This window comes from Heptranchias perlo, chromosome 7 (assembly GCF_035084215.1).
Source record: "Heptranchias perlo isolate sHepPer1 chromosome 7, sHepPer1.hap1, whole genome shotgun sequence".
Lineage (NCBI taxonomy): Eukaryota > Metazoa > Chordata > Chondrichthyes > Hexanchiformes > Hexanchidae > Heptranchias > Heptranchias perlo.
Window position 1 is genome coordinate 97,719,078 of NC_090331.1, and position 27,781 is coordinate 97,746,858.

The window sequence follows — 27,781 nt, forward strand, 5'->3', positions numbered from 1 at the left end:
TCTGGCCTCTTGTACATCTCTCCTGTCCCTTCGCCCCACCATTGGCAGCTGTGCCTGCAGCCAACTAGGCCCACACTCTAGAATTCCTTCTCTAAAACTTTCTGTTTCCCCACCTCCCGCGGTTCCTTTAAGACCTTCCTTAAATCCCACCTTTTTGGCCAAGCCTTTGGTCACCCCTCCTAATATCTCCTTCTTTGGCTGAGCATCTATTTTCGTGATTATGTCTGTGATACATCTTAGGATGTTTTTCTACTTTAAATGAGCAATATAAATGAAAGTTGTTGTTGATGCTGCACTGATGACTAAGTGGGTAAATTTACTGCAGGGTTTACTGAGTCAAAGAAGGTCCAAGCGTGGTCTGTTAACCAACTTGAACTAGGCTAATACTAATGGCCTTAGTTCCCTGAGTTTGGGGGAGGCACTAGGAAAAAGCAGAGGAAAAAATGAGCTGGGGTTCTTACTGTTGACTGTTACAACAACAACTTGCATTTATATAGTGCCTTTAACGTAGTAAAACATCCCACGCAGTTTCACAGGACTGTAATCAGACAAAAACTGACACCGAGCCAAAGAAGGAAACATTAGGACAAATGACTAAAAATTTGGTCAAAGAGGTAGGTTTTAAGGAGCGTCTTAAAAGGAGGATAGAGACGTAGAGAGGTTTAAGGAGGGAATTCCAGAGCTGAGGTCCTAGATGTAAGAAGGCACAGCCACCAATGATAGGGTGAAGGAATTGGGGAACGTACAAAAGATCACAATTGGAGGAGCGCAGAGATCTCGGAGGGCTGTAGGGCAGGAGGAGGTTACAGAGATAGGGAGGGGTGAGGCCATGGAGAGATTTGAACACAAGGATGAGAATTTTAAAATCGAGGCTTTCCCGGACCGGGAGCCAATGTAGGTCAGCGAGCACAGGGGTGATGGGGGAACGGGACTTGGCGTGAATTAGGATACGGGCAGCAGAGTTTTGGATGAGCTGAAGTTTACGGAGGGTGGAAGGTGGGAGGCCGGCCAGGAGAGCATTGGAATAGTCCAGTCTAGAGGTAACAAAAGGCATGGATGAGGGTTTCAGCAGCAGATGGGCTGAGGCAGGGTTAAATAGGACGCAAAGGTTGCAAACAGTCTGGTTCAGCCTCAGTGGCCAGGGAGGGGGATGGAATTGATGGCTAGGGAATGCAGTTCGTAGCAGGGGCCGAAGACAATGGCTTCAGTCTTTCCAATGTTTAATTAGAGGAAACTTTGGCTCATCCAGGACCAGATGTCGGATAAGTAGCTTGACAACGCAGAGGCAGTGGAGGGGTCCGCTGAGGTGGTGGTGAGGTAGAGCTGGCTGTCATCATTTAAACGCGGAACCTGACGTCGTATTTTCAGATGATGTTGCCAATGGGCAACATGTGGATGAGAAATAGAAGGAGACCAAGGATATAGGAACATGGGAACAGGAAGAGGTTATTCAGCCCCTTGAGCCTGTTCCGCCATTTAGTTAAATCATGGCTGATCTGTACCTTAGGTCCATCTACCAGCCTTGGTTCCGTAGATAGATGCTTGGGTGAAAGTGCGGGAGCGGGAAGGGAAGCCACTGCAGGAGAGTCTCTGGCTACGACTGGATAGATAAGAATGGAACCAGGCGAGCGCAGTCCCACCAGCTGGACAACGGAGGAGAGGCATTGGAGGAGGATGGTGTGGTCAACCGTGTCAAAGGCTGCAGACAGATTGAGGATGAGAAGCAATAGTGCATCACTGTCGCTGTCACTTAAGATGTCATTTGTGACTTTGATTAGAATCCTCTCATTGATGTGGCAGGGGCAGAAACCTGATTGGAAAGGTTCAAATCCGGAGTTGTGGGAAAGATGGAAATGGATTTGAGAGGCGACAGCACGTTCAAGGACTTTGAGAGATTGGATAGGCTGGGGTTGTTTTCCTTGGAGCAGAGGAGGCTGAGCGGAGACTTGATTGAGGCGTACAAAATTATGAGGGGCCTAGATAGACAGGAAGTACCTGTTTCCCCTAGCGGAGAGTTCAAGAGCTAGAGGACATAGATTTAAGCTGATTGGCGGAAGGATTAGAGGGGACATGAGGAAAAACTTTTTTACCCAGAGGGTGGCGGGTGTATGGAATTCGCTGCCCGAATTGGTGGTAGAGGCAGGGACCATCAACTCTTTTAAAAAGTACCTGGACCTGCACCTAAAGTGCTGTCAGCTGCAGGGCTACGGACCGGGTGCTGGAAGGTGGGATTAGAATGGGCACCTGGCTGTTCTTCGAGCTGGCGTGGACACGATGGGCCGAATGGCCCCCTTCTGTGCTGTATCTTTTCTATGGTTCTAGTTCTATGGAGAGGAAAGGGAGTTTGGAGATGGGGGGGTGGGGGGGGGCGTAGTTTGCAAGGACAGAGGGGTCAAAGGTAGTTTTTTTTTTGAGGATGGTGGCGATGATGGCAGATTTGAAAGGGAGGGGGACAATACCTGATGAGAGGGCACCATATCATTGGCATGAGGGCCAGGAAAGGAAGTTGTGTGGTCAGCAGTTTAGTGTTATCCATTGACTCCTGCTGGAAAATGGATGCTTGGTGTGTAAAGTATTGGCCATAGATGTAATACACCCCACAGTTAAATAATATCAACATTCATTGTTCAGGTTGATGCATGAAGAATAGTCCTTAAGTGAAACACTGGAGGGATGGCAGTGCCTGATCATGAATTACCGTTTTCGGGAGAGAAAGAGTAAAGAGAAAAAGATCTGAATTAAGTTTCTTGCTGATATCCATATTTGGCAGAGAATAAAGGGGTTAAATCTTTAAACAACATCTGGGATCAGTGGTGACAAACTCTTCACCCTGGTTTTTATCAACAAACCTTCAGTTATTGCACATGCTTTCTACAGTAAATAAAACTAGATTTCTAAGACCCAAAGGTTACAATGCTGGTAAACATTCAGCCAAAGCATACATAATAGGTGCTCTACAAAGTAGTGGATGGCCGAGGAAATAATTCTAGTCACGTTTTGGAAATACATTGCAAGTTCTATGTATTTCCAAAACATGACATTATTTCCTTGTCCATCCATTACTATGTAGAACACCTATTAGGAATGCTTTGTCTGAAGGTTACCAGCATTTCATCACAGCAAAGGGGGTGCACAGAAAAGGAGGCTGTCAGGAATGTAAACTGTCACAGGTTAGACAGCACAAAGAACAACTGACATAAGAGCTGAGATTTTTATTTATTTGTGGACATTATATATTGAAAATAACAAGAAAATAACTTGTAAATCCCAACATCAATAATATGAGGTGTACAAGGATACCATTTTCAGAAAGCATGTAGAGTGGGGGGGGAAAAATAAAATGTTATAATATTACAAAATAACCATTAGAATAGAAAGACATTACCTCTTTCATATACTGCAATGGTATCCTCTCATGGCGAAACTGGTCATTAACAAATAATAATGCATATAGATATCCCATCCGGCCATAGAGCATCTCATCTGGCAGCCTTGAATTCAGTTTCACTACAGATGGATGGAGACGGAGAAGCCTGTAAGAAATACATTTTAAAAATTGCAATATTTGCAAATTGGAATTTGAAAATAGGACTGATTTTTGGACCTTATTAAATCCAAAATCAAAAACAAACCTCCTTCTCTTGCACTTATGTAAACATGGCACAGTCCTTAAATACATTTTCTGCCTTTCTTTTTTAAAAAAAATTGATCATTGGACCAGACTCTATCATTCAAATGAATGGTAGAGTTCTAGATCTAGTTCTGGGGAATGAAGTGGGGCAGGTGGAGCATGTTTCAGTGGAAGAACATTTGGGAAACAGTGTTCATACTATTAGGTTTAGAACAGTTATGGAAAAGGAGCAGGAAAAATCAAATGTGAAAATACTCAACTGAAGGTCAAATTTCAGTGATCTGGCCCAGGTGGATTGGAATCAAAGACTGGCAGGTAAAACAGTAAATGAGCAATAGGAGGCCTTTAGAGAGGAGTTGGTTCGGGTACAGAGTAGACACATTCCCACGAAGGGGAAATGAAGGACATCCAGAGCTAGAGTTCCCTGGATGACTAAAGATATGGAGATTAAAATGAAACAGAAAAAGGAGGCTTATGATAAATGTCAGGTTGCTAATCCAGTGGAGAATCAAGCTGCATACAAAATGTTTCATTCAAAGGTCAGCACCTCTAACAGTGTAGCACTCCCTCAATACTGCATTGAAGTGTCAGCCTAGATTATGCGTTCAAGTCTCATAGAACAGAAAAAGGAAATAAGAGGGGCAAAGAGAGTGTATGAAAATAGATTAGCAGGTAACATAAAAAGGAAACTGAAAGTCTTTTATAAACATATAAATAGTAAAAGGGTAGTCAAAGGAAGGGCTGGGCCAATTAGGGACCATAAAGGAAATCTTCTTGTGGAGGCTGAGGTACTAAATGAGTACTTTGCCTCTGTTTCACTAAAGAGGATGCTGTTAATGTCATTCTCCTTAGAACAGAGAAGGTTAAGGGGAAGATTTGATAGAAATGTTCAAAATCATGAAGGATTTTGATAGAGTAAATAAGAAATATTTTCCATTGGCAGAAAAATTGAGAACTAGAGGACACAGATTTAAAATGACTGGCAAAAGAACCAGAAGCGACATGAGGAAAAAAAATTTGACGCAGTGAGTTGTGATGATCTGGAATGCGCTGCCTGAAAAGGTGGTGGAAGCAGATTCAATAGTAACTTTCAAAAGGGAATTAAATAAACATTTGAAGGGGAAAAATTTGCAGGGCTATGGGGAAACAGCAAGGGAATGGGACTAAATTGATAGCTCGATGAGTGCAATGGGCCAAATGGTCTCCTTTTGTGTATCATTCTATGATTCTAGAGCACAAGAATATACAATTTTCTGAAAGCAGGAAAGTAAAACGACACCATATTAGAAGTTCAAAAAATTGGGAATAAAATTTCTTCCCCTGCACTGGATATGGATTAGGAGCGGAAACCCAGCCCGATGCTTCTCTGAGTGCTCAGTAAACACTGGGAACCCAATCTGAGCTGCCATGTATGCCGTGTAATAAAATTTCCAAGCTGCATAAAAACAACCAGGGCCCCAATATTTACTCGGAGCCGGGAAGAGTGCGGAGGGGGAGGTTCATTGGACATGAAACCCAGAAGTGTAGTTAGCGGGTCGGAATCTGCGATCGCAACTCAATTGAAGGATTGAATTTTTACTTTGGGTTTCGTGCATGGCAGCCAGCCAGATTGATAGGTGTGTTTGGAGGGATCGGAGTCCTTGGGGTTTGTATTGGCCGGGGGTGGGAAGAAAAAGTCGGACACCGCGGCGGACGAGGATCGGACACCGCGGGAGAGGGGCGCGAATCGGACATCTCGGGTGGGGTGGGGTGGAAGGACAGTCGGGCACGGCGGGAGGGGCGCGGAAGGACAGTCGGGCACGGCGGGGGGGGAGGGGGCGGAAGGACAGTCGGGCACCGCGGGGGCAGAAGGACAGTCGGGCACGGCGGGGGGAGGGGGCGGAAGGACAGTCGGGCACCGCGGGGGGAGGGGGCGGAAGGACAGTCGGGCACCGCGGGGGGGGGGGGGAGGGGGCCGAAGGACAGTCGGGCACCGCGGGGGGGGGGGGGAGGGGGCCGAAGGACAGTCGGGCACCGCGGGGGTGGGGGCCGAAGGACAGTCGGGCACCGCGGGGGGGATGGGGGCCGAAGGACAGTCTGGCACCGCGGGGGGATGGGGCCGAAGGACAGTCGGGAACCGCGGGGAGGGGAGGGGGCCGAAGGAGTGTCAGACACCGTGGGGGGGGGGGGGGGGGCGGGGGGGAGGAGGGAGTTGGACATCACAGGGTGGGGGAAGGTTCGGCCAACCATGTGGTATATAAAAGGTAAGCTTACTGAGCCCAGGGAAGCACTCCTGCTCCTCCAGGCCCACAAGCAGTGCAATATAGGCACTCACCTTATGATCCAGCCCTTCTTGCTTCCGTTTCACTGCTGGAGTGATTCACGAGCCCCGGGAAACCCGCGATGGAGGTGTAATCTTAAAATCAATTTTAAAAGACCTATTTAACGTCTCGCATTGACGTTAATTGCTCCGATAACTACCCACCCGCCCTAATTAGGGACCCGCCTCTGGAAAGTAGGGTCCTCGCACGCATCCAAACGTGCCTCTGTTAAACCTGGAAGTGGGCGTGTTGGAGCCAGGTTACAATCGCACTGGAAAAATCATTCATTTTAACTTCCCAACCGTCCCCAACTCACTCGTTCTTGGGGCTTAAAATTTCCCCCCAGGTCTCCAGAAAAGATGAAAATAAAACCGACATGGGAGATTTTTATTTATTGGTGTACATTATATATTGATGGGTTGTGGAGGGAGAAGGAAGTACTTTACACTGAAATGAATCCCTTACTCTCCCCTTTAATAGTGCTACATTGCTGAATTGTTCCAAATTTCAAATGAACAAAGTACAATGACCGAAAAGGTAGTGTGCAGAAGACCGAACGTAATGATGTTGTACAATCGATGTTTCTCAGAAACTAAAGCCAGCTTTGACCCTTTATTAAATCAGAAAGCTTTGAACCATTCATATTGCACCACTGCTATGAAAGATTAACCAAAGAACACACAACTACGCAACTGTTGTAACTGAACAGTCAACATTTGTAAGGATTAAAATCAAATAAGAACCAGCTTTTAAAAAAAAATTCCAGCCTTTAATTCATCAAAAATAATTGAGTGTGTGAACTGCATTATATACAAGCAGCTTGTAATGTACATGAAGATACAAAAACAAGCTGATAATGTCACGGCGATTACAGGAATGTTCTTTATAACGGCCACCATGGTTTCCAACAAAATAAAGTAAAATGTTTGTAATATTTCACTGTGATACAGTTTCCTTAGTAATTTACTAAAAGTTGTTTTTTTTTTTAAAAGTAAAGGGCAGACTTAAAGTATATTTTGGATGTGGTAAATTTTCCATAGTATGAAATATACAACATTAAGAAGCCTTCTTAATGGCGAAGTGTTACAAAATGGTAGGATTGTACCTATCAATTCCCCCATACTTCCCTCCCATCCCACGGAAAGTTCCCAATATCAGCCATGTTGTCAGCGTAAGGCACTAATCTAGCACCCAGACCAAGCCCATTCCTTTCCTACAGGGCTGTTTTGGAAGCAACACTGACAGAAGTTGTCCTGTCACCAGGGCGGGATTCCAAAGAGGAGAAACTAAAAATAACTTTTCCCTTCTGATGGAGAAATAATAACAACTTGCATTTATATAATGCCTTTAAGCATCCCAGGGTGCTTCATAGAAGCGATTATCAAACAAAATTTGACACCGAGCCACATAAGGAGATATTAGTGCAGGTGACCAAAAGCTTAGTCAAAGAGGCAGGTTTTAAGGAACGTCTTCAAGGGGAAGAGGGGTGTAGAGAGTTAGAGAGGTTTAGGGAGGGAATTCCAGAGCTTAGGGCCTAGGTAGCTGAAGGCACGGCCGCCAACGGTGGAGTGATGAAAATTGGAGATGCGCAAGAGGCCAGAATTGGAGGAGCGCAGAGATCTCGGAGGGTTGTAGGGCTGGAGGAGGTTACAGAGATAGGGAGGGGCAAGGCCATGGAGGGATTTGAAAACAAGGATGTGGGTTTTAAAATCTAAGCTCTTCTTTGGTATGGAAACCCATTGTGAGGATCACAAATGCAATTCAACAACTTTCATTTACGTAGCACCTTTAATGTACAAAAGCATCCCATGATGCTTCAGAACTACAATCAGACAAAAATGGACACCGTAACAAAGAAGGAGATAGTAGGAGGGGTAGCCAAAAGCTTGGTCAAAGAGATGGGTTATAAGCAGGGCCTTAACAAAGGAGGGGGAGGTAGAGGGGTTTATGGAGGGAATAGACGGCTGATGGCTGGCCCACCAATGGTGGAGGGAAGAGAGATGCACGAGGCCAAATTCAGAGGTGCGGAGAGTTCAGGAGGGTTTGGTTGTAAGACTGGAGGAGGTTACAGAAATAGGGAGAGGCAAAACCATGAGGGATTTAAACACGAGGATGGCAATTTTAAATTTGAGGCATTGGGGGACCGGGATTCAATGTTGCTCAGCAAGCACAGGGGTGCTGGGCGAACAGGACTTGGTGCAGGTTAGGATAGAGTAGAGATGTTGGGGCTGGAGAAAGAAAACAGACAAAAGTTCAATACAGTTAGGTGATCTTACTTTTACTTACTGGCTGATAAAATTGTCCGATTCTTGAGTTTGCTGCAACTTATGGTACACCACTGAAGCTATAGCCAGCGGGCCTGCATCACCACACAGGAATGTCACTACACGCCCAGTAAGACATTTCAGGCTTTTATTTACATACTGCAGAGCTTTCTGCAGAAAGGATTGATCTCCATAAACATTGTGCAGATGCAGATACAGTAAAGCAATCCCTGAAGGAATACAAATGCATTGTTATAGGCATGCAGTCAGGAGACATTTCCACTGTTAAATGAGCAGGCAAAAGCTATTCCTATCTCAGGAGTCATTCTTTTATAAAGAAATAATATGTTGTTTGTTAACCCTTATTAATCCACAGACAAGTGATCTCATTCAAAGACAATAGGCTCCCTGGGCCACTAACAAGATCACTTGTTCCAAACCAGACTTTCCTTGTTTGAGACATAAAAAGACATCAAAGAATGGACTTACTGCAACTTTGACACATCAATCTTGACTGGTTGAAAATATTTACAGTTGGTTTTTGGCTAATTAAACCTGACACCTTCTTTGACTTTATGGCTCAGCTACTCACTAGATAAACCTGCTGAGCAACCTTGGGAACTATTGTATTTTAAATGATTATAACCTTAATTCTATATCACAAAAAAGTTATATCTGTCATCTGAGTTGCTTTATTAGTGTAATTATACTATTTGTTTTAGTGTCAGTGAATGAGCTGAAGATTTGAAGACAAACTGCTATCCTAACAAAGTTGGAAGTTCCCAGCTATCAGTCTAAAAACTCATTTAACTGCTGTTAGTGCATTTACATTATCATTGAATACAAATATAAGGTCGCGTCTACTACCAACACCACGGTGGCAGTAACACATTTTAGTATTGCCCCCGACAGGATGTGGGAGGACAATATACACCCAACCTGCTGTCTGGAATGTGTCATTTGATCTCGTCATTGTAAGGCAGGCAGCAAAGGTCGAGGGGGTGGCCGTGAATATGGGTGGGGGAGTTTATATGGACGGAGAGATTAAGGGAGGATAGGACGGCAGAGAACTCAGAGGAGAGAGAGCATGATGAGTTGAGACGGAGGTTGAAATCACTGAGGATGAGAGGTCGCTCGGTGCGGAGGCTGAGGGAGGAAAGCAGTGAAGATATCTCAGTGAGAAACTTGGCGTGGTACTTGGGTGGATAGCAAAGAACGAGGATTTTAAAGGGGAGGTGAGAGGGGTGGAACAAGGTGAGATGCTCAAAGGAGGAGAAGGTGCCAGAGGAGTAGGGGGACAGACCAAGGTGTGATTTGGTGATAAGGGCCACACCACCACTGCAGCGGTCTGGGCAGGGGAAGTGTTGGAAGATATAGCCAGGCGGAGAGACTTCATTAAGGGGGAAGGTGTCATCACCCCTCAGCCAGGTTTCCACCAAGGCCATGATATCGATGTAATTATCCTCAATAAGCTCATGGATGGCAAAGGCCTTGTTCACAAGTGAACGGGCATTCTGGAGGGAGACGCAGAGAGGGGAGGTTACAGCTGATCTACTGGCAGAGTCCACAGGGTCAGCGCTGGGAGGGGTGAGTGGGACAGGAAGGAGATTGGCAAGATTAGACCCCAGCGAGCGCGCTGGGCGGGAATGTCAGTGAGAGTACGATGGGGCAGTTGGGGTTTCTGCTCGTAAGGAGGCAGCAATGAGAGCCTTGATCAAACCTTCAGGAGAAGCAGGAGAGAGGCACAGAGGGAAGCTGTAGGCTTATCTAAGAGGGAGTCAAAACTGGGACAGTGGCAGGAGAGTAGGAAGGTCGAGGAGTGCTGAAGGGTTGGGGTAAGAGGCAGAGTACTCGAAAGGGGAGAAATGAAAGGAGGCATGACGACAGGAGAGAGGGGCCTTGGAGGGTAAGGAGGAAAGAAGAAAAAAAGCGAAATAGAAGCAATGGGCTCGGGTCCAGAGTGACAGCCAAAATGCGCATGTGAATGAACACAGGGAAGCTCAAGTTACATAGGCGTGGTTACATAGCAAGATTAGGATTGATAGATCCTGGTAATAAACAGGGAATAGAGAGGAGACAATAGGAGGGAGTCCAGAGTTATAGTCAGAGGTTCCGTGGTGGGATAAGGTTGACGTAAATGGAGTGGCGTCAGTCTGGAGCATCGACGAACTGATGTCCAGGTTCGGAGACAGGTGTGGAGGGCGAACCAATAGGTTGCCTCCAATTCCATGTTCTCTTATTTTTAACAATCTCTCGTGGAACCTTGTCAAATGCTACCAGGTCTGTAAAAACTCCCGTCCTCTGGAGGAGTGAGACCTCCACATTGAGCAGCCTCCCACCTCGCTTTGACCCTGAAAACACTCCATCCCAGGCCAACCCAGCAATTGACTTGTGGGCCCCTTCAAATATGTGGCCCCATGAACAGGCACTGCAAGATCATGTGGGGGACTGTAGCCGTTTCTCTGCGAGGCTGAATTTGACAAATCTACAGCATTGACTATTTTACATAGTATGAGCTGCAAGGTTAGTTTAGTGAGGGCGCATTTCATTCACCGAGAACGGGTGGGGTGACGTCCCTGGAAACGAGGTCACGAGTGGAGCCGGAGCTTTTTAGCATGTGCTGAGAGTGATGTCATCGGGAGGCCCAGCGCAGGTACAGGGGGACATCATGGGATCGTAAACCGGAAATACGCACACTGTCACTAATCACCGTCAAACTAAACACTGTGGGGGAAGAGAGCTGCAGTGACTGATGGGACATTGTGTGTGGGTCATGGATTGTGTTCAGGTTTATTGGGTAGTAAGTGGGGGGTGGGGCGGTCACCTTTTACATTACAACGTGAACAGTGACGCTGCGTCCGATGACCTCATTCGCCGCGCATGTGCCAGGCTTTCCGAGAAATCAACAGCAAAGGAATAGATAATTGAACATTGATTTGTGCAGGATTCCCACGAACTCTAGAACTAGCAGACACAGCTTGAAGATAGCTGACAGGCAGGTTAGATTTAACTACTCTATCTACTAGTAAGGAGGACAGTAACAGACTTCAGAAGGATATAGACACACTAGTGAAATGAGCAGACACATGGCAGATGAAATTTAATGCCGAGAAGTGTAAAGTGATACATTTTGGAAGGTAAAATGAGGACACACAATTTTAAAGGGGATGCAGGGACAGAGAGACCTGGGGGTATACGTACACAAATCTTTGAAGGTGGCAGGACAATTTGATAAGGCTGTTAAAAAAAGCATACAGATCCGTGGCTTTATAAATAGAGGCATAGGGTACAAAAGCAAGTAAGTTATGTTAAACTTTTATAAATAAGGTCTCAGCTGGAGTATTGTGTCTAATTCTGGCACAGTAATTCCACACTTTAGGCAGGGCCTTGGAGAGGCCAGCATTTATTGCCCATCCCTAATTGCCCTTGAGAAGGTGGTGGTGAGCCGCCTTCTTGAACTGCTGCAGTCCGTGTGGTGAAGGTTCTCCCACAGTGCTGTTAGGAAGGGAGTTCCAGGATTTTGACCCAGCGATGATGAAGGAACGGCGATATATTTCCAAGTCGGGATGGTGTGTGACTTGGAGGAGAACGTGCAGGTGGTGTTGTTCCCATGTGCCTGCTGCCCTTGTCCTTCTAGGTGGTAGAGGTGACGGGTTTGGGAGGTGCTGTCGAAGAAGCCTTGGCGAGTTGCCGCAGTGCATCCTGTGGATGGTACACACTGCAGCCACAGTGCACCGGTGGTGAAGGGAGTGAATGGGGTGCCAATCAAGCGGGCTGCTGTGTCCTGGACGGTGTCGAGCTTTGAGTATTGTTGGAGCTGCACTCATCCAGGCAAGTGGAGAGCATTCCATCACACTCCTGACTTGTGGCTTGTAGATGGTGGAAAGGCTTTGGGGAGTCAGGAGGTGAGTCACTCGCCACAGAATACCCAGCCTCTGACCTGCTCTTGTAGCCACAGTATTTATATGGCTGGTCCAGTTAAGTTTCTGGTCACTGGTGACCCCCAGGATGTTGACGGTGGGGGATTCGGCGATGGTAATGCCGTTGAATGTCATGGGGAGGTGGTTAGAACCTCTCTTGCTAGAGATTGTCTGGTGCGAATGTTACTTGCCACTTATGAGCCCAAGCCTGGATGTTGTCCAGGTCTTGTTGCATGCAGGCTCGGACTGCTTCATTAACTGAGGGGTTGCGAATGGAACTGAACACTGTGCAATCATCAGCGAACATCCCCATTTCTGACCTTATGATGGAGGGAAGGTCATTGATGAAGCAGCTGAAGATGGTTGGGCCTAGGACACTGCAGGAGAGATACTAGAATGGTACCTAGGACACTGCAGAGGAGATATACTAGAATGGTACCTAGGACACTGCAGGGGAGATATACTAGAATGGTACCTAGGACACTGCAGAGGAGATATACTAGAATGGTACCTAGGACACTGCAGAGGAGATATACTGGAATGGTACCAGGGATGAGGGACTGAAGTCATCACTTCTTTGCAATAAGTAATATTGTTGAAAATGTTGGATGCCCCGACCATCTTGAGTAATGGTTGTGTTGGGAGCTGGAAATTGATTTGATAGAGGTATTCAAAATCATGAAGGGTCTAGACAGAGTAGATAGAGAAACTGTTCCCATTGGCAGAAGGGTCAAGGACCAGAGGACATAGATTTAAGATGATTGGCAAAAGAACCAAACGTGACATGAGGGGGTGGTGGAGGCAGATTCAATCATGGTCTTCAAAAGGGAACTGGATAAGTACTTGAAAGGAAAAAATTTGCAGGGCTGTGGGGACAGGGCGGGGGAGTGGGACTAGCTGGATTGATCTTGCATAGAGCCGGCGTGGACTCGATGGGCAGAATGTATTGTAACCTATGCACTTGTAAGAAGCTAAAATGAAGAATTGTATCCAGAAAAAAAGTTTGTCAGATTCTGCATTTCATCTGCTTTCATTGATGGTTTATAAACTACAGTCTAGCAGTCATTGCGTTGTGACAACCATTACATTCTGTGAAATAATAGATATGGGAAGAGTGAATTAGGATAAGACATCAGCCAAGGTAACTAATTCAGTGTTTCAGCTGTGTTTAAATATACACTGCATTGGATCCAAACAGTTTCAGTGATATCAAACAGCCACTGACCTACAGCACTGGAAATTAAATCTGTACTGAAAATAATTGTATTTTTACAATCCGTATACTTGAAATCATCTCTTGACGTCTATAAGTCCAGTGTATAACCACAGTTTAGTCAATGGCTGTTGATCAATTTTGTCACAAACCAATTCCAAGGTTATCACAAATGCAGATTACGCAATAAGGACAAATTGACCCCAGCTTGGAGGTTATCTGAAACCTACAGTAAATAAATATGACAAAAGCAGTTATTAACACTGGGCCAGACTGCACTATTTCCAACGTGTTCCCTCAAGTCCAGTCAAATCTCAATGCCGTCACTACCACTGTCATTACCCAGGTCACTGCTACCTACTCTTCCATATAATCACAATCAACTAAAAAAAAATCTCAAAATCAGCAACTCCTATGAACACCTACGTAAACAGCACTAGGACAAACAAAACTGCCATGTTCCTAAACAAATGTATTTTACCTGAAAATCAATGCTGGAAAATTCCCTTTATCAAGTTGAGTTCTGCATGCTGCACTCTGGTGACGCCCATCTACATCCAACTGTTTCTTGTGCACTATACCTAAGCAGTCAATCAGCTACCAGCCAACATTTCTTTGTCCCCTTTCATTGGAGTAGAATTCCACAGGCTCGATTACCTCATACAAATACCCATTCTTCACTAGTGAGCATTGAAAGCTATTCAACTGTAGGGCCATCAGTGCACAGCCAAATCCTGGTTTTAGTTCATCTTAATTTTTTTTAAAACTCATTTATCAAATTCTATATCGCTTTATCCTGTCTTTAGCCAGAAACATAACCAGATGCCTCGACACTATTTACGCCATTTGGCTGAATGACTTTTCTCTGGTAAATTTCTCGGGCCAAAACCCATAATGCAGGACACTACCAAGGTACAAGGCAAGGGCAATCAGGAGTACTCATCAGGTGACACGAAGCATTGGTTTTAAAAGGCAGTAGGCAGAAAACATTGAGGGCGATAAGGGTTTTTAAAAGAGTTTCTGGTCTGGAGAATGTGAACTGCAATAAGTCTTGATTTCAACAAGGTGAGGGTGTACGGAGGAGGAAGAGCATGTAAGCCAGCTGTGTATTATGATTTGCATGAAATAGTTCTATCAGAACTCCTAATTGTTTCTAATTTCTAAAATTATATGTTCCCTAGTTTTTGAATCCTTTGAGAGTGTGAATAATTTATCTGGATCAATTTTACCATTTAGAAAACTTCAATGAGGTCACCTTGAAATCTTCTTTTCAATCAGAACAAGTCCAACTTTTGTCATATTTAAATCACAAAGTGATGTCCTACAAGAAGCTATTTTCAGAATTTAAATATACAAACTTTATTTTCTGGGCTTGCACAGTAATTAGTTTTTTTAGTTGCGCAGTGCTAACATTACCTGCCCATCCAGTGTAGCTGGTGCAGTCAGTTTGATCAGCTTTTATCAGCCCATTTTCCATGTGTTGCAGTAACTCACTGATCTTGCTCTGCAGGTGCTGAATCAAGCCACTGCTTAGCTGTAAAGAATTAAGAAAGTAAGATGTTTCTTCTTTCAGGGTAAGATCATTAGGAATGAAGAGAGTCATCAAGTCCCTCAGCTCACCCCATTGTTCAAGTTCACAAACACAAACCGTTCCGACCATTTTCATCTCTTGCCGTCTTGACAGGAAGCTCGCAACATAATTGAACCATTTCTGTAAATGTGAAAGTAATGGCAAAGAGCCATCTCAAAAATGCAATCTCACTCACTCCAATAATTGACAGCACCAGCTCCACAGCTAAAAATGCTGACGGTTATTGTGAGTTTTCACTCTTCAGTGACCCAGAATCAGAATGTGTGGATTGGAAAATGGTGAGATTTCATAAACTACATTTATATTGTTTTATCTATGGATCTGCTAAAGGGATTATACTTTAACTGAACCATTCAAGACTAGAAGCTCCCAGGTTTGATACTTGCAGATGACAAGAGTTATGGGGAGAGGGCAATGAGATCAGTCTCAGATTGCTCTAGCAAAAAGTCAGCACAGACACAATGGACTGACTGGTATCCTTGTTAGCTGTTCATTTCTGTGGTTCTATCGTCTGTGCTAAGGCAGCTGATTTCACCCGAGGTGGCAGTAGAGGTGCTCAGAGCACCTGAGCTATGGGGGGGGGGGGGGGTGGGTGGGCGCGGAGGAAGAGGAAGAAGTCAGCCTGCTCCCACTATCCCTATATGTGTGAAGAATCTTACAACACCAGGTTATAGTCCAACAATTTTATTTGAAAATCACAAGCTTTCGGAGATTATCTCCTTCGTCAGGTGAGTGTGGGATTCCTTGAACGTTTCGCATTTATATTCAGAGAACAATACCTGGTGATTACAGATAATCTTTCCAACTGCCCGTTGTCAAGGCAATCAAAGTGTTCAGACAGAGAGGTGTTACCTACAGGACCACCGAATATACAAACGGCCAGAACACAAGACACAGAGAAAGAGGGAGAAACATCCGAAAGGAAGAGAAAGACAGACTGACCCGTTGTATTAAAAACAGATAACTTTTATTCGCTGGTGGGGTTACGTGTAGCGTGACATGAACCCAAGATCCCGGTTGAGGCCGTCCTCATGGGTGCGGAACTTGGCTATCAATTTCTGCACGACGATTTTGCGTTGTCGTGTGTCTCGAAGGCCGCCTTGGAGAACGCTTACCCGAAGATCGGTGGCTGAATGTCCTCGACTGCTGAAGTGTTCCCCGACTGGGAGGGAACCCTCCTGTCTGGCGATTGTTGCGCGGTGTCCGTTCATCCGTTGTCGCAGTGTCTGCATGGTCTCGCCAATGTACCATGCTCTGGGGCATCCTTTCCTGCAACGTATGAGGTAGACAACGTTGGCCGAGTCACAAGAGTATGAACCATGTACCTGGTGGGTGGTGTCCTCTCGTGTGATGGTGGTATCTGTGTCGATGATTTGGCATGTCTTGCAGAGGTTGCCGTGGCAGGGTTGCGTGGTGTCGTGGACGCTGTTCTCCTGAAAGCTGGGTAATTTGCTGCGAACGATGGTCCGTTTGAGGTTGGGTGGCTGTTTGAAGGTGAGTAGTGGAGGTGTGGGGATGGCCTTAGCGAGGTGTTCGTCATCATCGATGACATGTTGAAGGCTGCGGAGAACATGGCGTAGTTTCTCCGCTCCGGGGAAGTACTGGACGACGAAGGGTACTCTGTTGGTTGCGTCCCGTGTTAGTCTTCTGAGGAGGTCTATGCGATTTTTCGCTGTGGCCCGTCGGAACTGTCGATTGACGAGTCGAGCGTCATATCCCGTTCTTACGAGGGCGTCTTTCAGCGTCTGTAGGTGTCCATCGCGTTCCTCCTTGTCTGAGCAGATCCTGTGTATTCGCAGGGCCTGTCCATAGGGGATGGCCTCTTTGACGTGGTTAGGGTGGAAGCTGGAAAAGTGGAGCATCGTGAGGTTGTCCGTGGGCTTGCGGTAGAGTGAGGTGCTGAGGTGCCCGTCTTTGATGGAGATTCGTGTGTCCAAGAAAGAAACTGATTCTGAGGAGTAGTCCATGGTGAGCTTGATGATGGGATGGAACTTCTTGATGTTATCGTGTAGTCTCTTCAGTGATTCTTCGCCGTGGGTCCATAGAAAGAAAATGTCGTCGATGTATCTGGTGTATAGCGTTGGTTGGAGGTCCTGTGCAGTGAAGAAGTCCTGCTCGAACTTGTGCATGAAAATGTTGGCGTACTGGGGTGCGAATTTGGTCCCCATGGCTGTTCCGTGTGTTTGGGTAAAGAACTGGTTATCGAAGGTGAAGACATTGTGATCCAGGATGAAGCGGATGAGTTGTAAGATGGTGTCTGGAGATTGGCTGTTGTTGGTGTTGAGTACTGATGCTGTTGCAGCGATGCCGTCATCGTGGGGGATACTGGTGTGGAGTGCCGAGACGTCCATCGTGGTGAGAAGTGTTCCTGGTTCAACTGGTCCGTGGGTACTGAGTTTTTGTAGGAATCCCACACTCACCTGACGAAGGAGATAATCTCCGAAAGCTTGTGATTTTCAAATAAAATTGTTGGACTGTAACCTGGTGTTGTAAGATTCTTTACATTTGTCAACCCCAGTCCATCAATGGCATCTCCACATCAGGCCTATATGTGTGATCATTGAAGTCAGGAGTGGACTTGCCTGGGATGCTCCTAATAGTTCAACAGCCTGCCACCACACACTGTCTAGACTCACAAACCAACAACAGTCACTTGAGTGAGGTACCAGGGTACAAAACAAAATATTCATAAGATGTAATTTTGCATCAAAGTATCAGGTGCAACTGACACAAGAACGGCCCTGCATGTTACAAAACGATCCAACGTAGTTCACATGCCAGCGCTCCCTACTCCAGAAACCACACATTCAGAACACAATACATCTTTGGCTGTTTATTGCAGAAGTTTTCATGGGACGTCATTAATAACTAAATTTTTAAGGATTCACAACCTTCAGCCCATAATTTTTTGGGAAATAATTGAAACCCAACTTCCTGACAAATTTTCATCAATCCCAGACTTCTGCCCCCTCCAACAATCTCTGTACCACTAAATTTATAAGACAAGAGCAGTTTTGCATATAACAAAGATTTTTTTTTAAGACCAATTGTGCGAACCAAAATCTGCAGCACATGAAACCCTACAACATATGCTAGCTCAACACATGCTGCTGGCTTCATTATAGCATAAAACAAAGATTGGTGATTGGGCAATGAGGATTGCTGTATCATATACACACTCTGTGACATATCCATGTCTTTCGTGTTTTGGGAAACAGTGTCAGGTTGTGTGCAGATAAAGCTCAAATCCTCGAATAGAGACAGTAGAATCTGCAAGATCCACCAGTGCATCATTTTAAAGGTGGCTGAGTAAACGGCACACTTTACCCTCTGAAGATCAGGGAGCAGTTAATTCCTGTGCACGTTCCCTGGGAGTCCTCAACATTGAATCCTGACCCCATGAAGTCTCATGGCATCAGGTCAAACATGGGCAAGGAAACCACCTGCTGATTACCACCTACCGCCCTCCCTCAGCTGATGAATCAGCACCAAGCGTAGCAAGGGTAAAAAAGGTACTCTGGGTGGCGAACTTCAATGTCCATCACCAAGAGTGGCTTGCCAGTACCACCACGGACCGAGCTGGCTGAGTCCTGAAGGAGATAGCTGCCAGACTGGGCCTGCGGCAGGAGGTGAGAGAAATAAATGAGGAAATAACCTACTTGTCCTCATCCTGACCAATCTACCTCCATGAGGTTCTCTGGGCCAAAAGGGAGAAAGGGATAGACCGAGTAATTATAAAAATACCTCACACTCCCGACTTGTGTCTCCCTCTCTCCCCCACATCCTCTCCTTCCTCCCTCCGCCCTCTCACTTCCCCCACCCTCTCCTCCCTCTTTCCCATCCTATCCTCCCATCTCTCTCTCTCTCCCCTCCCACCCACTCCTTCCTCGCACCCTCACCTCCCCACCTTCCTTTCGCCCCCCTCCTTCCTTTCTCCCCCTCCACCAACTCCCTCCCCCAACCCCGTCCGTCCCTCCCCCAACCCTCCCGCCTCCCCCTCTCCTTCCTTTCTCCCCCTCCAACCCCCTCCCCCAACCCTCTCTCCTCCCCTTCCTCTTCCCCCAACCCCCTCCTTCTCTCCACCACCACCCCCACTCACATTGCCCGCCGAGTCGAACAGCTCCTCGGTGGAGGCCGGGCCCTCATAGTCCCGGTAAGGGTTTTTGAAGGCTCGCGAATCCATCCGTTCCCCAGGTTGCCGCTATCACGCCCGGTTCAGCTCAATTTACCAGGCCTCTACCACAGCCAGGGACTTGCCGAGTGCGGCGGCAGGAACCCGAGACACCGCCAGCGGGGAGCAAGGCCTCAAACCGCGGTAACCACAGCAACGGGGCTCTCGCTGCCGAGCCCGCCAACGGTCCACCAACCTGTCAATCACAGTTAGACCCGCCCCTTCAGGCAGCGTAACCTCCTGTCAATCACAGTTAGACCCGCCCCTTCAGGCAGCGTAACCTCCTGTCAATCACAGTTAGACCCGCCCCTTCAGGCAGCGTAACCTCCTGTCAATCACAATTAGACCCGCCCCTTCAGGCAGTGTAACCTCCTGTCAATAACAGTTAGACCCGCCCCTTCAGGCAGCGTAACCTCCTGTCAATCACAATTAGACCCGCCCCTTCAGGCAGTGTAACCTCCTGTCAATCACAATTAGACCCGCCCCTTCAGGCAGTGTAACCTCCTGTCAATCACAGTTAGACCCGCCCCTTCAGGCAGTGTCACCTCCTGTCAATCACAGTTAGACCCGCCCCTTCAGGCAGTGTCACCTCCTGTCAATCACTGTTAGACCCGCCCCTACAGGCAGTGTCACCTCCTGTCAATCACTGTTAGACCCGCCCCTTCAGACCGTGGAATCACCTCTCCCTCGCCCGTCCTCTCTCTTCCCGGTCTGAAGGGGCGGATCTAACACTGATCAACAGGTGATTACGCTACATGAAGAGGCGGGTCGAAATTTGTGATTGACAGGTGGTTACATGGCCTGAAGGGGCGGATCTAACTCTGTAATTTACAGTTGGCTTCTTGGACTGAAGGGGCGGATCTAACCGTGTGATTGACAGGAGGTTACACTGAATGAAGGGGCGGGTCTAACCGTGTGATTGACAGGAGGTTACACTGACTGAAGGGGCGGATCTAACCGTGTGATTGACAGGAGGTTACACTGAATGAAGGGGCGGGTCTAACCGTGTGATTGACAGGAGGTTACACTGAATGAAGGGGGCGGGTCTAATCGTGTGATTGACAGGTGGTAACACTGAATGAAGGGGCGGGTCTAATCGTGTGATTGACAGGTGGTAACACTGAATGAAGGGGCGGGTCTAATCGTGTGATTGACAGGAGGTTCACACTGCCTGAAGGGGCGGGTCTAATCCTGTGATTGACAGGTGGTAACACTGAATGAAGGGGCGGGTCTAATCGTGTGATTGACAGGTGGTTACACTGACTGAAGGGGCGGGTCTAACCCTGTGATTGACAGGAGGTTACACTGAATAAAGGGGCGGGTCTAACCGTGTGATTGACAGGAGGTTACACTGAATGAAGGGGCGGGTCTAACCGTGTGATTAACAGGAGGTTCACACTGCCTGAAGGGGCGGGTCTAATCGTGTGATTGGCAGGTGGTCACACTGACTGAAGGGGCGGATCTAATCCTGTGATTGACAGGTGGTAACACTGAATGAAGGGGCGGGTCTAACCGTGTGATTGACAGGTGGTTACACGGAATGAAGGGGCGGGTCTAACCGTGTGATTGACAGGTGGTTACACTGACTGAAGGGGCGGGTCTAACCATGTGATTGACAGGTGGTTACACTGCCTGAAGGGGCGGGTCTAACCATGTGATTGACAGGAGGTCACACTGATTGAAGGGGCGGGTCTAACCATGTGATTGACAGGAGGTTCACACTGCCTGAAGGGGCGGGTCTAACCATGTGATTGGCAGGTGGTCACACTGACTGAAGGGGCGGATCTAACTGTGTGATTGACAGGTGGTTACACTGACTGAAGGGGCGGGTCTAACTGTGTGATTGACAGGAGGTCACACTGAATGAAGGGGCGGGTCTAACCGTGTGATTGACAGGTGGTTACACTGATTGAAGGGGCGGGTCTAACCATGTGATTGACAGGAGGTCACACTGATTGAAGGGGCGGGTCTAACCTTGTGATTGACAGGAGGTTCACACTGCCTGAAGGGGCGGGTCTAACCGTGTGATTGGCAGGTGGTCACACTGACTGAAGGGGCGGATCTAACTGTGTGATTGACAGGTGGTTACACTGACTGAAGGGGCGGGTCTAACCATGTGATTGACAGGAGGTCACACTGATTGAAGGGGCGGGTCTAACCATGTGATTGACAGGAGGTTCACACTGCCTGAAGGGGCGGGTCTAACCGTGTGATTGGCAGGTGGTCACACTGATTGAAGGGGCGGGTCTAACCGTGTGATTGACAGGAGGTCACACTGACTGAAGGGGCGGGTCTAATCCTGTGATTGACAGGAGGTCACACTGACTGAAGAGGCGGGTCGAACTCTGTGATTGACAGGCGGTTACATTGACTGAAGGGGCGGGTCTAACCGTGTGATTGACAGGAGGTTACACTGATTGAAGGGGGTGGGTCTAACCGTGTGATTGACAGGAGGTTACACTGACTGAAGAGGCGGGTCTAACCGTGTGATTGACAGGAGGTTACACTGACTGAAGGGGCGGGTCTAACTCTGTGATTGACAGGAGGTTACACTGACTGAAGAGGCGGGTCTAACCGTGTGATTGACAGGAGGTTACACTGACTGAAGGGGCGGGTCTAACCGTGTGATTGACAGGAGGTTACACTGACTGAAGGGGGCGGGTCTAACCCTGTGATTGACAGGAGTTTACACTGACTGAAGGGGCGGGTCTAACCGTGTGATTGACAGGAGGTTACATTGACTGAAGGGGCGGGTCTAACTCTGTGATTGACAGGCGGTTACACTGACTGAAGGGGCGGGTCTAACTCTGTGATTGACAGGAGGTTACACTGACTGAAGGGGCGGGTCTAACCGTGTGATTGACAGGAGGTTACACTGACTGAAGGGGGCGGGTCTAACCCTGTGATTGACAGGAGTTTACACTGACTGAAGGGGCGGGTCTAACCGTCTGATTGACAGGAGGTTACACTGACTGAAGGGGCGGGTCTAACTCTGTGATTGACAGGCGGTTGCACTGACTGAAGGGGCGGGTCTAACTCTGTGATTGACAGGAGGTTACACTGACTGAAGGGGCGGGTCTAACTCTGTGATTGACAGGCGGTTACACTGACTGAAGGGGCGGGTCTAACTCTGTGATTGACAGGAGGTTCTGTGGATGGACTGGAGAAGCTGGGGTTGTTCTCCTGAGAACAGAGAAGGTTGAGAGGAGATTTGATAGAGGTATTCAAAATCATGAAAGGTCCAGATAAAATATTTGAAGAGAAACTGTTCCCATTGATGCAAGGATCAAGGACCAGGGATAATAGATATAAGGTGATTGGCAAAAGAGCCAATGAGGAAAAACTTTTTTACACAGCGAGTGATTATGATCTGGAATGCACTGCCCAAGGGGATGGTGGAGGCAGATTCAATAATGGCCTTCAAAAGGGAACTGGATAAATAATTGAAAGCAAAAATTTGCAGGGCTACGGGGAAAGGGCGGGGGAGTGGAACTAGCTCTTGCATAGTGGGACTTACTCTTGCATAGAGCTGGCGTGGACTCAATGGGCTGTGCAGTAACCTTTCTAAGATTCTATAAATAGAAAATGCTGGAAGCCCTCTGCAGATCAGACAGCATTTGTGGAGAGAACAGAGAAATTAACATATTGGGTGCGGATGCTGCCACGCTATGGTAGTGAGACGGACAGTCATACTGTGGTAGTGAGAGGGACAGTCATACTATGGTAGTGAGAGGGACAGTCATACTATGGTAGTGAGAGGGACAGTCATACTATGGGAGTGTGAGGGACAGTCATACAATGGGAGTGAGAGGGACAGTCATACTATGGTAGTGAGAGGGACAGTCATACTATGGTAGTGAGAGGGACAGTCATACAATGGGAGTGAGAGGGACAGTCATAGTATGGGAGTGAGAGGGACAGTCATACTATGGTAGTGAGAGGGACAGTCCGACTATGGGAGTGAGAGGGACAGTCATACTATGGTAGTGAGAGGGACAGTCATACTATGGGAGTGAGAGGGACAGTCCGACTATGGGAGTGAGAGGGACAGTCCGACTATGGGAGTGTGAGGGACTGTCATACAATGGGAGTGAGAGGGACAGTCATACTATGTAGTGAGAGGGACAGTCGTACTATGGTAGTGAGAGGGACAGTCATACTATGGGAGTGAGAGGGACAGTCATACTATGGTAGTGAGAGGGACAGTCCGACTATGGGAGTGAGAGGGACAGTCATACTATGGTAGTGAGAGGGACAGTCATACGATGGGAGTGAGAGGGACAGTCATACTATGGTAGTGAGAGGGACAGTCCGACTATGGGAGTGAGAGGGACAGTCATACTATGTAGTGAGAGGGACAGTCGTACTATGGGAGTGAGAGGGACAGTCATACAATGGTAGGGAGAGGGAGAGTCATGCTATGTCGTCAGAGTGTCAGTCATATATGGTAGTGAGAGGGACAGTCTTATTATGGGAGTGTGAGGGACTGTCATACTATGGGAGTGTGAGGGACTGTCATACTATGGGAGTGAGAGGGACAGTCATACAATGGGAGTGAGAGGGACAGTCATACTGTGCGAGTGAGAGGGACAGTCATACCATGGGAGTGAGAGGGACAGTCATACCATGGGAGTGAGAGGGACAGTCAGACTATGGGAGTGAGACAGTCAGTCATACTTTGGGAGTGAGACGAAAAGTCATATTATGGTAGTGAGAGGGACTGTCTACTATTGGAGTGAGAGGGACAGTCATACTATGGGAGTGAGAGGGACAGACATGCTATGGGAGTGATAGGGGCTGTCATGGTATGGTAGTGAGAGAGACAGTCATATTATGGGAGTGAGAGGGACAGTCATACTATGGGAGTGAGAAGGACAGTCATACTATGGTAGTGAGAGCGACAGTCATACTATGGTAGTGAGAGGGACAGTAATACTGTGGGAGTGAGAAGGACAGTCATACTATGGTAGTGAGAGCGACAGTCATACTATGGGAGTGAGAGGGACCGTCATACTATGGGAGTGAGAGTGACAGTCATACTATGGGAGTGAGAGGGACAGTCCGACTATGGGAGTGAGAGGGACAGTCATACTATGGTAGTGAGAGGGACAGTCATACTATGGGAGTGAGAGGGACAGTCATACTATGGTAGTGAGAGGGACAGTCCGACTATGGGAGTGAGAGGGACAGTCATACTATGTAGTGAGAGGGACAGTCGTACTATGGGAGTGAGAGGGACAGTCATACAATGGTAGGGAGAGGGAGAGTCATGCTATGTCGTCAGAGTGTCAGTCATATATGGTAGTGAGAGGGACAGTCTTATTATGGGAGTGTGAGGGACTGTCATACTATGGGAGTGTGAGGGACTGTCATACTATGGGAGTGAGAGGGACAGTCATACAATGGGAGTGAGAGGGACAGTCATACTGTGCGAGTGAGAGGGACAGTCATACCATGGGAGTGAGAGGGACAGTCATACCATTGGAGTGAGAGGGACAGTCATACTATGGTAGTGAGAGGGACAGTCATACTATGGGAGTGTGAGGGACAGTCATACAATGGGAGTGAGAGGGACAGTCATACTATGGTAGTGAGAGGGACAGTCATACTATGGTAGTGAGAGGGACAGTCATACAATGGGAGTGAGAGGGACAGTCATAGTATGGGAGTGAGAGGGACAGTCATACTATGGTAGTGAGAGGGACAGTCCGACTATGGGAGTGAGAGGGACAGTCATACTATGGTAGTGAGAGGGACAGTCATACTATGGGAGTGAGAGGGACAGTCCGACTATGGGAGTGTGAGGGACTGTCATACTATGGGAGTGTGAGGGACTGTCATACTATGGGAGTGAGAGGGACAGTCATACAATGGGAGTGAGAGGGACAGTCATACTGTGCGAGTGAGAGGGACAGTCATACCATGGGAGTGAGAGGGACAGTCATACCATGGGAGTGAGAGGGACAGTCAGACTATGGGAGTGAGACAGTCAGTCATACTTTGGGAGTGAGACGAAAAGTCATATTATGGTAGTGAGAGGGACTGTCTACTATTGGAGTGAGAGGGACAGTCATACTATGGGAGTGAGAGGGACAGACATGCTATGGGAGTGATAGGGGCTGTCATGGTATGGTAGTGAGAGAGACAGTCATATTATGGGAGTGAGAGGGACAGTCATACTATGGGAGTGAGAAGGACAGTCATACTATGGTAGTGAGAGCGACAGTCATACTATGGTAGTGAGAGGGACAGTAATACTGTGGGAGTGAGAAGGACAGTCATACTATGGTAGTGAGAGCGACAGTCATACTATGGGAGTGAGAGGGACAGTCATACTATGGGAGTGAGAGTGACAGTCATACTATGGGAGTGAGAGGGACAGTCATACTATGGGAGTGAGAACGATAGTCATACTATGGTAGTGAGAGTGACAGTCATACTATGGTAGTGAGAGCGACTGTCATACTATGTAGTGAGAGGGACAGTCATACTATGGGAGTGAGAGGGACAGTCATACTATGGTAGTGAGTGGAAAAGTCATACTCTGGTAGTGAGAGGGACTGTCTACTATGGGAGTGAGAGGGATAGACATGCTACGGGATTGAGAGGGGCTGTCATGGTATGGTATTGAGAGAGACAGTCATATTATGGGAGTGAGAGGGACAGTCATACTATGGGAGTGAGAAGGACAGTCATACTATGGTAGTGAGAGGGACAGTCAGATTATGTAGTGAGAGGGACAGTCTCACTATGGTAGTGAGAGGGACAGTCATATTTTGGGAGTGAGAGCGACAGTCACACTATGGGAGTGAGAAGAACAGTCATACTATAGTAGTGAGAGGGACAGTCATACTATGTAGTGAGAGGGACAGTCATACTATGGGAGTGAGAGGGACAGTCATACTATGGTAGTGAGAGGGACAGTCATGCTGCAGTAGTGAGAGGGACAGCCATACTATGTAGTTAGATGGACAGTCATGCTATGGTAGTGAGAGGGACAGTCATAATATGGGAGTGAGAGGGACAGTCATAATATGGGAGTGAGAGGGACAGTCATAATATGGGAGTGAGAGGGACAGTCATAATATGGGAGTGAGAGGGACAGTCCTACTATGGGAGTGAGAGGGACAGTCCTACTATGGGAGTGAGAGGGACAGTCATAATATGGGAGTGAGAGGGACAGTCATACTATGGGAGTGAGAGGGACAGTCATACTATGGGAGTGAGAGGGACAGTCATATTATGGGAGTGAGAGGGACAGTCCTAATATGGTAGTGAGATGGACAGTCATACTATGGGAGTGAGAGGGACAGTCATACTATGGTAGTGAGATGGACAGTCATACTATGGGAGTGTGAGGGACAGTCCTAATATGGGAGTGAGATGGACAGTAATAATATGGGAGTGAGAGGGACAGACATTCTATGGGAGTGAGAGGGACAGTCATACTATGGGAGTGAGAGGGACAGTCCTAATATGGGAGTGAGAGGGACAGTCATACTATGGGAGTGTGAAGGACAGTAATACTATGGGAGTGAGAGGGACAGTCATAATATGGGAGTGAGAGGGACAGTCATACTATGGGAGTGAGAGGGACAGTCATACTATGTAGTTAGATGGACAGTCATGCTATGGTAGTGAGAGGGACAGTCATACTATGGGAGAGAGAGCGACAGTCATAATATGGGAGTGAGAGGGACAGTCATAATATGGGAGTGAGAGGGACAGTCATAATATGGGAGTGAGAGGGACAGTCCTACTATGGGAGTGAGAGGGACAGTCCTACTATGGGAGTGAGAGGGACAGTCCTACTATGGGAGTGAGAGGGACAGTCATAATATGGGAGTGAGAGGGACAGTCATACTATGGGAGTGAGAGGGACAGTCATACTATGGGAGTGAGAGGGACAGTCATATTATGGGAGTGAGAGGGACAGTCCTAATATGGTAGTGAGATGGACAGTCATACTATAGGAGTGTGAGGGACAGTCCTAATATGGGAGTGAGATGGACAGTAATAATATGGGAGTGAGAGGGACAGACCTAATATGGGAGTGAGAGGGACAGTCATACTATGGGAGTGTGAAGGACAGTAATACTATGGGAGTGAGAGGGACAGACATTCTATGGGAATGAGAGGGACAGTCATACTATGGTAGTGAGAGGGACAGTCATATTATGGGAGTGAGATGGACAGCCATACTATGGGAGTGAGAGGGACAATCATATTATGGGAGTGAGAGGGACAGTCATACTATGGGAGTGTGAGGGACAGTAATACTATGGGAGTGAGAGGGACAGTCATACTATGGGAGTGAGAGGGACAGTCATATTGTGGGAGTGAGAGGAACAGTCATATTGTGGGAGTGAGAGGAACAGTCATACTATGGGAGTGTGAGGGACAGTCATACTATGGGAGTGAGAGGAACAGTCATATTGTGGGAGTGAGAGGAACAGTCATATTATGGGAGTGAGAGGGACAGTCATATTATGGGAGTGAGAGGGACAGTCATAGTATGGGAGTGAGAGGGACAGACATTCTATGGGAGTGAGAGGGACAGTCATATTGTGGGAGTGAGAGGAACAGTCATACTATGGGAGTGTGAGGGACAGTCATACTATGGGAGTGAGAGGGACAGTCATATTGTGGGAGTGAGAGGAACAGTCATATTATGGGAGTGAGAGGGACAGT

At 47.4% G+C, this 27,781-nt stretch overlaps 1 protein-coding gene across 1 annotated transcript in view; it reads right to left on the bottom strand.

The window, feature by feature from the left end:
* lancl1 (LanC antibiotic synthetase component C-like 1 (bacterial)) overlaps window positions 1-19,299 on the bottom strand; it is a 58,878-nt gene extending 39,579 nt beyond the window's left edge. Inside the window, exons 1-4 of the mRNA XM_067988155.1 lie at window positions 19,019-19,299; window positions 14,745-14,862; window positions 8,218-8,425; window positions 3,386-3,533 (exon numbers count right to left, since the gene is read on the bottom strand). Coding sequence (XP_067844256.1) covers window positions 3,386-3,533; window positions 8,218-8,425; window positions 14,745-14,862; window positions 19,019-19,102 — 558 coding nt within the window. The 5' untranslated portion in view covers window positions 19,103-19,299. The remainder of the gene's footprint in view (window positions 1-3,385; window positions 3,534-8,217; window positions 8,426-14,744; window positions 14,863-19,018) is intronic.
* Window positions 19,300-27,781: the final 8,482 nt, after the last annotated feature.